The sequence below is a fragment of the Abrus precatorius genome, unplaced genomic scaffold (genome assembly GCF_003935025.1).
Source record: "Abrus precatorius isolate BTA unplaced genomic scaffold, Abrus_2018 Scaffold10, whole genome shotgun sequence".
NCBI lineage: Eukaryota > Viridiplantae > Streptophyta > Magnoliopsida > Fabales > Fabaceae > Abrus > Abrus precatorius.
In genome coordinates, this window is record NW_020874292.1 from 32,426,125 (window position 1) to 32,438,234 (window position 12,110).

The 12,110-nt window shown below is 37.1% G+C and overlaps 1 protein-coding gene and 1 pseudogene across 1 annotated transcript; both read left to right on the forward strand.

Moving 5' to 3' along the window:
* On the forward strand, positions 1 to 5,685 carry LOC113852610 (putative inactive cadmium/zinc-transporting ATPase HMA3). Its single transcript, XM_027482924.1, has 9 exons — positions 1 to 259; positions 847 to 1,104; positions 1,273 to 1,370; positions 2,489 to 2,744; positions 2,823 to 2,960; positions 3,133 to 3,457; positions 3,554 to 3,756; positions 4,068 to 4,270; positions 4,588 to 5,685. Exons 1-9 carry the CDS (start codon positions 79 to 81, stop codon positions 5,500 to 5,502), a joined length of 2,577 nt encoding a protein of 858 aa, XP_027338725.1. The 5' UTR covers positions 1 to 78; the 3' UTR covers positions 5,503 to 5,685.
* Positions 5,686 to 6,536: 851 nt separating this feature from the next.
* Positions 6,537 to 7,631, forward strand: LOC113853243 (annotated as a pseudogene).
* Positions 7,632 to 12,110: the final 4,479 nt, after the last annotated feature.

The window sequence follows — 12,110 nt, forward strand, 5'->3', positions numbered from 1 at the left end:
AGAGAAGGCACCAACTACTAATATCTTGTAGTTTGAGTTTGCTTCTTATTTGTTTCCCTTTTGAACACAGTGAAAAAAATGGAAGATAACTTGAAGAGAAGCAACTTTGAAGTGTTGGGAATGTGCTGTGCCACAGAAGCGGCACTGGTTGAAAGAATTCTGAAGCCTCTGCATGGAGTCAAAGATATCTCAGTGATAGTCCCTACCCGAACAGTCACTGTGGTCCATGATATTCTCTTGATTTCTCAGTCACAAATAGGTGACTTCTATTCTCTACTATTTTCTCTTCACTTTCCTTTGGTGCTGAATTTTTTACATGAATTGGTTATCCAGGGATACATTTAAATTTCTAATATGTAAGTTGACTAGTTCCTTATGTCATAGCTCTCATATCATAGCCTCTTTTATTACTTGGATTTCCTGTGGTGTGTTACTATATGCTTTTTACAGTATGTTCATTGATCAAATGGTTTAATGCATCTCTTTTGAAGAGTTTATAAATGACTTATGATAAACAACTATTTTCAGCTCATTTTAATAAACTTTTTGGGTCCAATTTGGGTAAACCTAGTCCTTATAAGAAAAAATTCAAAATAAGTTGTTTAGATCTTATAAGAGAAGTTGTATTCATTTTTTTAATGATTTTGTTTTACGTGAACAAGGACTTTAAAATGAGAAGCTTTCTATCTTCATAGGCTTTCTAAGGGATTGTAAATACTTGTAATTCTATCCAATTGCATGGTAGTTTGTTTCCAATTAAGGTGAAAAATCTTATCAGTCATTGTTTTATTTTCTTCGAAGAGACACGACCTATATGTCTTGATTTTAATTATTTGATTGTGTCAGCTGATGCACTGAATGCTGCAAGGCTTGAAGCCAGTTTAAGTCTACAGGGAGAGACTGATAATGACAAGAAACGGCCAGATTTACCAACAATGGCATGTGGATTTTTATTGGCACTTTCTTTCTTGAAGTATATATATCACCCTTTGGGATGGTTGGCACTTGGTTCTGTTGTCATTGGCTTCCCTAAGGTTCTATTCAGGGCTATAGCCTCCATTAAGGCTCTCACTCTTAATATCAACATTCTTGTTCTATTAGCAGGTAAATTTTCTACATCTGTGACATATGATGGAATTATATTTTTATTTATTACACACTGAGAAATGGGTAAGCGGTACTGCTGTAAATTACTTACCAAAGAATATGTATACATCTGTGACATATGATGGAATGTTCTGTTTGTGACGTTTCCCCATTCATATCTTACAGTGTGTGGCACTGCTGCTTTACAAGATTTTTGGGAGGCAGGAGTCATCATATTCCTGTTCTCCATTGCTCAATGGCTTGAGACAAGAGCAACTCACAAGGTTGGTGACATTACTTCCCTTTTTTCTCTTAAACAGTTTGCAGCTTTTTCTTACTTCATTAACTCTTCCTATTTGATTAATACCAAATTGTTTTCTTTTAATGTGAAATTGTGAATATTAATGTACACTAGCTTCCTTCTATACGGCATAATGTTAAGTCAATTTTCTTAATGTTTTGTTTGACAACTCCTGCCAATGACTAATTGTGGTTGAGTATTCCCTAAGAAGTGTGCAGTATCAGGTTAAATGAAAACTAACAATGATTTCTTAAGACTTTAAGGATATGTTTGAGGCATAAGCAAAGTTCAATTTTATATGATCCCTTTGCTCTTGACTAAAGATGGATTCAGCTATAATTCTAGTCTATACTCTTATTATCAAATCTTGAAGTATTTCTGTTTTCTTCTCTGCCACACTTAATTCATTGCTAAGTTGGTAATACTTAACTATGCTACAAGAAAACATTTCAATTGAATGCCAATGCATGTACAAAGTACAAAGTGATAAGGAAGTTCAAGTTACATGAATTTCACTATTATATTCAATATGATTTCTCAAATTCCAATTATATTTTCTCTCAAATTAATCTTCGTGCTTATTGCCGAATCATCACAAGTTTTCCTTGTTTCTCAAGGTGTTTTCAGTTTTATTACAGATATCTCTGGAACTTCGATTCATATCTGGAATTATTAAGATTATATGCTTTTAGAACTAGTTCAGAATTATTAACAATGCAAGCCTGCAAAGAGGAGCTTGAAAGATAAGGCAAGAATCTTAGAACTAAGTTGAGGGGAGAGTGTGTTAATGTGTATGAGAATTGTACACCAAATCAAAGCAGCCTGTGTTATCATGGGCAAGTTTACGCAACAAATATATGTATCTTTATGATAATGGTTTGTCTAATTGAACATGCTCCAGCTGAATCTTCTTGGTCTATTATTATATTATATTTATAATTACTTTTGATTCTTGACACTCATAAACATAGATTAGTTCTTGGAGTTAGAAACATGAAAAATTTAATCAAAGAACAAATGATAAACAGACCTGATTTATGTTAAACATTTGACATTTGACATTTGAGTTTTAAGTCAATGCTTCCTTCATTACATACTTAGGCAGTGGTTGCGATGTCCTCATTAACGAACATGGCTCCGCAAAAGGCCGTTGTTGCTGAAACTGGGGAGCGTGTTGATGTCAATGATGTAAAGATTAATACCATCCTTGTGGTTAAGGCTGGCGATGATATTCCTCTTGATGGAGTTGTGGTGGAAGGAAAGTGTGAAGTTGACGAAAAGATGTTGACAGGAGAATCATTCCCTGTAACCAAAGAGTTAGATTCATTAGTCTGGGCTGGAACTATTAATCTGAACGGTTAAGTATCTAGTTATCTCTTATGTTTTTCTACTAAAATAGTACTCCTAATATACTTTTGGGTATATATGATTCTAGGATATATAAGTGTAAAAACTACTGTGTTGGCAAAAGACACAATGGTGGCAAGAATGTCAAAGCTTGTTGAAGAGGCTTCTAGCAGAAAATCTCGAACACAAAGATTCATAGACAATTTTGCCAGGTACTATATTCCTGGTAAGTATTAAGTGCATGCACCAACTTTCTCCTTTTTGTGAAAGTGAAGAAGAAAAATCCTTCATTGATGTTATTTTCACTTCCAAAGTAATATTTTGATTGATAAATATCCTGGAGAACTTCATTATCCCAGTAAATACTGATATTTACATTAATTTATGTTATATTGCAGCTGTTGTCTTGATTTCAGCAAGCATTGCTGTGGTTCCGGCTGCATTAAGAGTTCCTGATATTACGCCTTGGTTTCATCTGGCCATTGTGGTTTTATTGAGTGCATGCCCTTGTGCTCTCATCCTCTCCACACCTGTTGCAATCTTTTGTGCTCTTACAAAAGCTGCAATCAGTGGATTACTATTTAAAGGTGGAGATTATATTGAAACACTTTCTGGAATTAAGACAGTGGCTATTGATAAAACGGGCACTATAACAAGAGGAGAGTTCACTGTGACAGATTTTTCTGTTGTACAGGACATAAGCATTGAAACTTTATTGTACTGGTAATTTTATAATTTAAACAAGTGTTAATACAGCATGTCTGGAGAATTCATGATTCTTTCAATGATATATTCATTTTGTTAATGTAAACTTTGTAGGGTTTCAAGTGTTGAGAGTAAATCAAGTCATCCGATGGCAGCTGCACTAGTGGAATATGGAATGTTGCACTCTGTCAAGGCAATGCCTGAAAATGTGGAGAATTTTCAAAATTTTCCGGGGGAAGGTGTTGTTGGTACAATTGATGGGATAGATATTTATATAGGAAATAGGAGAATTGGTGCTAGAGCTGGTTCTGAAAGAGGTGATTATAAAATTGCATCTTTAATTTCATAAATTAATTCTTGTAGACTTCTATAATTTTGAATATCCGAATGTTTGTGTGTTTTTTTCCACGTGCTGTTTCTTTGGTCATCCTTGTCTAATGACAAATTCGAATGCTTAATACACATTTTTTCCTAGTAGTATAAAATCGTATTTGGAGTCTCGTTTGTGAAACAATTTAGGTTTGTTTCAATATACTTTTGATACATGCTGATATTTATGTGCTTATCATTTTACTTGTGAAGTTGTGATAGTTTATGATCTATAATTAAATTATTCCATCCTATTTAGTTGATTGTGACATGCAATTTCAAAGCCACGAAATTTCTACCCCGAAACAATGCTGTGGACCAACCCTTGTTGGAGTCTTCAACTTATCTGATACATGCAGATCAGGTGTTTTGGAGGCAATAGAAGAGCTAAAGTTGTTAGGTGTGAGGTCAGTCATGCTGACAGGAGATAGCACTCAGGCTGCTAAGCATGTTGAGAGTCAAGTACGTTCACAATAATCTACACACTATTTAATCAGCAATCTTAGGACAAAATGACAAATTTGTTATGTAGAAATCCCACATCGACCACAGATATTGCTAAGAGCTTATAAGGACTAAAGTAATCCTCACATTATAAGCTAGTTTTTTGGGTTGACTTAGACCAAAGTCCAGAATTTAAGATGTTACTTTGATAAACTTCATTACTAACAATGTCAATTTTCTTTTTCTAACTGAAAAGATCAACCCTCTTTAGTTTTGGTGATTGATATTGCTTATTATGACTTATATTAAGAAAATTGTTGACTTACTCTCTGCAGTTGAACCATGCTCTAGACATTGTTCATGCAGAACTTCTACCTGCGGAAAAGGCCATGATCATTGATAATTTCAAGAAAGATGGGATAACAGCAATGATTGGAGATGGCGTGAATGATGCTCCTGCATTAGCTACAGCTGACATTGGCATCTCAATGGGAATATCTGGCTCAGCTCTAGCAAATGAAACAGGCAATGCAATTCTCATGTCAAATGACATGAGAAAAATACCTGAAGCTATTCGGCTAGCAAGAAAAACTATGAGAAAGCTCATTGAGAATGTCATTATTTCAATTGGCTTCAAGAGTGCCATTCTGGCATTGGCAATCTCAGGACACCCAATAGTTTGGCTTGCAGTGTTGACTGATGTTGGGACCTGTTTACTTGTGATTCTCAATAGCATGTTACTTCTAGAAGAGAAACCAAAACATGAAAGAGAATCTACTAGCTCTAAATATGGCACCTTCTTGGAAGATAAGACCATAACTTTACTTGACAAGAACTATAATAGTAATGAGAACCAAGTGCTTCTTACTAAAGAAAAGTGTGGTAAAGAGTGCTGTAAAAATGTCAATCATCATGTGGCAACTGTTGAAGTTCATATAGTGAAATCTTGCAATGGTTGCTGTCTAGGAAAAGTCAAAATGTGTGAGGATTCTTCATACAGAACAAATAATAGGTGTGCTAGTTGGCAAGTGCACTACAAGACTAAAAAATGTGGCACTGGTTCTGTTGTGACACAAGATGAGAAAATTGCTGCTACCTTGGAGTCTGTTGGCTATAAAATAGAGTCTATGGATGATGTTTCAGAGTTGTCTGAGACAAGTGGGATTCCAATGTGCTGCAAGAATCGATGCTGTAATGATAGAGTAAACAATATCAGTAGCCTTAACAAGCCAGAAATTATTATTGAGTGATTAGCGTTTCAGCATGCGACTTTAGTTTCATGCAATAAGTATAGGATTTTGGTGTGACATTTATGAAGTCGCACTCTCTTAATTCAATAGTAAGTTTTTGTTATGTGCTTCTCTTAGGCCTTTCATCATGATCATTGTAATTTGAACTTAATTCTTATTAATTAATTTCCCAGAGTAATTTTTATTTTTTTTTGTGAAATTTCGATGAAATTGAGCAAAACTAGAATCGAGGAGCGATTATTAGTTCTCATTTTTATTTTAATATTAATTTAAATTTTGAATATTTCATAAGCTTCTTTTTTAATTTAAATTTATCTCTTTGTTTAATTTTTTTTTTTTAATGTGAGCCAACCATCAACTAGTCACTAGTTTAGTCTGAAAAACAACGTACAAAACAGTATTGGAAATTAACTAGGCACAAAATTTATGAGATGTCTTTTAGTTATTGTTAGTACTGTTTATCAATTAACATCAGAATTTAGTAAATAACATCAATAATACTTAAATGACTTGATCTTGTTTTTTAATTTGAGAAATTGGGTGACCGACCGAATTGACTCCCCATGAAAAGACAAAAATGAAAAACTTTACTGAAATACAAGTCTCCGCTGCCTTGAATAAGCATTTAATCTCACAAACCGTGTTTTGACTAAGCTTGGTGGTCATGCATAGAATATAATAAATGTTACTAAGCTTCACAAAACAAATAAATTGCAAGCTATAGAATTTCATTATTAGTTGCTCTCTTCCTTTCACTTTTGTTCATCACTATCATTTTAGTCTTTTGAATTCTTATCTCTTGTTTAATGTCACCCAATATTATCATCGGTATAGGTAGGATTTTAACCTATGATATCTTTATATTTTCATCTAATTCTGTTCTATGTCCTCTTATTGGTATTTTAGTGACAAGAGTTTGTTCTGACTGAAAACTAACACATGTTGCAGTTGTCGCTCTTGTGCTGATAAGTATTGTGATTTGGTTAATGCCTGAATGCTTAAGAACATATCAGATTGGTCGTAGATTGGTTACACCAGACAAAGAATTTATGATACTAACTATGGATAAATTTCTGAATGAGATGGAAAAAGAGAAACCAATGAGGTTCACTGATCAGCATCTAAAAATTGCAACTGATAACTACTCTTACTTGTTGGGTTCAGCAGGTTTTGGAGCTGTTTATAAGTTAATTTTTAGTGATGGAACTCTTGTAGCTGTGAAGGTTCTACATGGGAGTTCTAACAAGAGAGTTGAGGAGCAGTTTATGGCAGAAGTTGGTACAATTGGTAAAGTTCATCATTTCAATCTTGTTAGGCTCTATGGATTTTGCTTTGAAAGAAACTCTTCATCACTAGTTTATGAGTACATGGAGAATGGTTCTCTTGTATATATTTCGTGAAACCAATACTAATAGGATTTGAAAGGCTTCATGAGATTGCAATTGGGACAGCTAAAGGCATTGCTTACTTGCATGAAGAGTGCCAACAAAGGATAATTCACTATGATATCAAACCAGGGAATATTCTCTTGGACAAGAACTTCAATCCTAAAGTTGCTGATTTTGGTTTGGCCAAGCTTTGCAATAGGGAAAATACTCATATAACTATGACTGGAGAAAGGGGTACTCCTGGTTATGCTGCACCTGAGCTTTGGATGCCGTTTCCTGTAATTCACAAGTGTGATGTTTATAGCTATGGCATGCTTTTATTTGAAATCATAGGTAGGAGAAGAAACCTTAACATTAACCTTCCAGAAAGTCAAGAGTGGTTTCCAATGTGGGTTTGGAAAAAATTTGATGCTGAAGAAGAGTTAATAATAGAATGTGGGATAGATGATCAAAACAAGGAGATGGCAGAAAGAATGGTTAAGGTAGCTTTGTTATGTGTTCAATATAGGCCAGAATCAAGGCCTATAATGAGTGCTGTGGTAAAAATGTTGGAAGGTTTAGTTGAAATTCCAAAACCATTGAACCCATTTCAGTACATGATTAATGAGACTTTCCCTTCACATCATGCCAACCATTGATGCAAGTACTAGTTCTGGCTCTTCATTGATATTAACTGAATCTGGCGTTGCAAGTGCTACTCCTATTATGACAAAGCATGAGATTGAGCCATCTTCCACATAAACTTATTTCAATGATTCATGTTCCTGTTAAAGAAACACTGGTCTTTAAGTCTCTACTCTGAAACAATGACATCCTTCTGACTGTCGCTGACGTGGGGAGGGTACCTGCAAAAGGCACTCTGATGCTGAAGTCAAGATTCGGTTCTGAGTAATAAATGGTATTTAATAATGAAAAGTTAACCCTTTACCTGTACTTCCTACCTTCCTTTTATAGGCTTTATTATGGGCTAATGGGCTTAATGAATCATCCTTGATTTTGACCCTTTGCTTAAAGTAGATAATACTCTAATTATTAACCTTAATTGAGTTAATTACCTCTTAATCCTGATACCAAGGTATCCGGCCAGATTGGACCGAATAGGTACTCGGTTTCCTTTTCCTATATGTAGGACCGAACAGTTCCCTGTCTAGTACACTAGCCCCCCAAGCCCGACGAGGTATGATGTAAGGGCTAAAAATATACAAGTATTAAGCACATGCAGATGAAGGGGTAATCGGTTTGGTAGGTGGTAAAGAAGACTAAGGAGGGTATTCGGTGTTTAGGAGTGTAATTAAGCCGAATAGGGTATTCGGTTAAGAAATATGAAATCTTTTGGTAGGTTGGAATGCATACCGAAGGAGGATTCAATTTTTTTAAAAAAAAAGTGATGTAGACCAAAGAAGTAAACAATAAGAAAATAAAAATAAATAATAAAAAAAGATTATTCTAGAACTTCATGTTTCTTAGGGTTTTCTTGATGTGTGTGTACGAAACGAAAGGGTGCTTGATCTCAACTGTTTGATCTGGAAGGGATCTGTCGGTCAGGAAGGGGTGTGACTCTTCACATCCGAGGACCCTAAACCCTATAAATACATGGTGGTCCAAGTATTTTGTTCTCCACTTTTTCTCTGAGCCGAGAAGTACATACTATTGCTTCAAACCGAAAGGTATTCAAATTTTTATCTTTCTTCCAACCGACTACCTTTGAGGTATGTTTAGTTTTCTCTTTCCCTTCCTTATTTTATTATGGCTGAATCCTTGGAATGGGAAGACTCGCTGTCGGACTCATCTAGGCCGACTAATGTCAATGGTCATAATGTTTAGGGAACCAAAGGGGGGGTTGAATTCTCTTCAAGACCGAGTGATGTGAATGAAGAAGTGGAGACCGACTCTGGAGAATGTAGCGTCGAAGCCGAATCATCTGAGTTAACTGATTCTGATTCTGCTGAGCTCCTACTGAGCATGAGCCCTCCTAGGGAAAGACCAGTATTCCCTCCCTGTACAGTTCATGGATACGAGTAGGTACACAGTGAAGTGGCCGCCTACTTCTCTCGGTTTAAAAAAAATAGGAGTCTTCAATCTTTCATGAACCATTGTGAAATTTCATTATGGGAACCTTCTAATCTCTACCCTATATCCATTGACCCTTGCCGAGGAAATGAAACCGGGAACCTTGAATTTGTTTTTCTAGGGGGTGCCGGGATGGCCGACATCTTCTTTGTGTACGAGTATATGTTTAGGGAACTAGGAATAAAAATGCCCGAGTACTGCGGGTTTTACATGTAGTGCCAACACAACTCCATCTGAATGGATGGGCGGCTATCCAAGCATTTAGAGTACTTTGTAAATTTCATTATATAGAACCTAGTGTAGGCTTATTTCTTTATTTCTTCTGTACTCGTCCATCAGACTTAGCAAGATGGATATCTTTAATAAGACAACTAGAATTGCCACTGTTTAAGCCTTATGCTTCATCTTTTAAGGGTTTTAAGACCGACTACTTCAAAGTAACCGTCCACCCTGTAGATAGAAACTTTTTCTTTGATAATGAGAATAATCCTCTCTTCCCCTTCCACTGGACTGGAGTGCCTCGTCGGTACGATTGGATTCCAGAGGACCTGTTATCGGCCAAAGAGTTATCAGCTTTGGATTACTTGAAGTCTCTTCCCCGAGAGCTTCCTGCCCGACACATCCTTTTAGTGTTAAAATCACCTCACCCTCGTCTAGATATGGATGGTATATTTCGTCTTTATGATTTAGTTTTTGAATCAAATTGTATTGATTTGACTTTTTGTTTTTACTGTAGGCTTAATGGCTCAACACGATGTTCACGTACCAACATACCGTAAAACCTTGAAGTCTAAGGCACCTGAAAACATATCCATTGAGGAGCACTGAAACCCTCAACTCGACCATACGCCAAAGATAATTGGGCCTCGTCCTCCTCCCCAAGACCTTGTCATTGTCGAGAATCAGCCCAAGAGGCGTAGAGAGAAAGGAAAGGAGAAGGAGAAAGGCAAAGACAAAGAGGCCGAGAGGGAGAAGAAGAGGAAGCATTCCCACTTGGGTAAACCGAGTGATTCAGAGGGGGCATGAAATCAAGCCCGAGGTGATTTAATGGTCGGGGTTGGCAGCTCTTCAAATATTCCTCCATTCTTCTTATCCAACACCTTCCTCATCCCAGGAGTACATGCTGGACGAGTGGTTGCACCTGACTTGCTTTCGGATGCAGGAAAGGAAACAGTCAACAACCTAGACCTCGAGTCCCTCTGGAAATGCTACGTGGAGTTTCAAATCCAATCCATGATGATGCTCTGAAGACTAGTACTAGAGCTGACACTTGAGATGAGGAAGGTGCAAAACGAGTTCTCCACCTCCCAACAAGCTTTAGCGGATAATGAAGAGATTCGGCTAAATCTTGCTGAGACCAATAAAGCTTTGGAAGCCAAGGTTGTTCAATATTAGGAACACTATCATATAGTGGAGAATCGGCTCCAGGCTACCGAGCAAGCAATGAGGGCTAAGGAGGAAGAATTGGGAGCTTTGAGGGTAAAATCTTTGGGATTGGAGGAGGCCTTAAGGGCCAAATCTATTGAAATGGAAGAAGCATTGGCTCTTGAGAGGCAAAAGGCTGATGTTGAGATGAAGGCCTTTGCTGACAAGTGTTCGGTCCAAGTGGCTATTGAACACGAGTCGGGTTTTAACCATGCCTTTCGCCAGTGCTATGACTTCTGCCAGGTGCCGGCTGACTTCCATTTTGATCTTACCAAAGATTTTTTCGGTGGTAGGTTTTTACCATATAATGATGTGGATGATGAACTAGAACCTGACACCGAAGCCCCTTCTCGAGTTGAAATAGATAACAATGCTGAAGCCTCTGGTACTGATGCACCCTGTCCTGACGCCCCCGATCCGGATGTTGGAGAAGAGGGAAATTAATAATAGTTTTTAGATTTTCTTTTGTACTCATGGGCCGATAGTGCCCAAATTTTGTAATCCTTTTGAAGCGAAATACAAGTTCAATTCTTTCTTGTTTTCTTGCAAATTATCTTTAAACAACTAAGCCGAATACTTCTGTTTGTTTCATTTCTTGGCCGAGTAAGGGTACTCGTGACGGAATTAATGAATTCGACCTTAGCCAAGTAGAGGTACTTGTAATGATAATTGATTCATCTTTGGCTGAGCAGGTGTACTTGAGCAGGTGTAATGATAATTGACAATTTAATTCATCCTTGACTGAGCAGGGGTACTCGGGAGGGAATTAATTCAACCTTAGCCAAGTACTTAGAAGGGAATTTGTAATAATTGTTTCATCATTGGCCGAGTAGGAGTACTTGGGAGGGAATTAATTAATTCAACCTTAGTCAAGTAGAAGTACTTGGGAGGGAATTTGTAATAATTGTTTCATCCTTGGCCGAGTAGGGGTACTCGGGAGGGAATTAATTAGTTCAACCTTAGTCAAGTAGAAATACTTGGGAGGAATTTTGTAATAATTAATGATTCATCCGTGGCCAAGTAGGGGTACTCGGGAGGGAATTGAGAATTTGAATTTTAATCAAGTGCTTGGTAGGAGATTAACTAACTCATGAAAACCAAATATCTGAGAAGAAATATTTCATTGATAAGGTGCCTCATTAAAAACATTCCTAGGAAAACTCCTTTTCACTTTCTTTTAAGAGGACAAAACTTGAGCGAAGAAAAGAGTGCACCGATTACATGTTACAGAAATTTAACTAAAATAATGCTTCAAGTGTGTGACATTCCAAGTTCTTGGTATAAGCTTTCCTTCCAACGTCTCCAACTTGTATGCGTCATTGTCTAATCTTGCCGCTACCCGAAAGGGTCCTTCCCAGTTTGCTGCCAACTTCCCTTCTCGCCGATCTCGTAGTGCATCTCCAGTTACTCGCCATACTAAGTTGTCAACGTAAAATTGTCTTGGGCTGATTTTGGAGTTAAACTTCCTAGCCATCATTCTTCTGCTAGCTTCGGTCATTATTCCTGCTTGGTCGCGTACTTCATCTAGCAAGTCCAGGCTGACAGCTAGGGATTCTTCATTGGCTGATTCCTCAAAGTTCTCCCTTTGAAAAGATGGTTCTCCAATCCTGACCGGTACCATGGCATCAGTACCATAGTTAGCCAAAAAAAGGTTTCTTTTGTGGTGGTTTGTGACGTACAACGATAAACCTATAAGTTCTCAGATAGTTTTTCTGCTCATTCTCC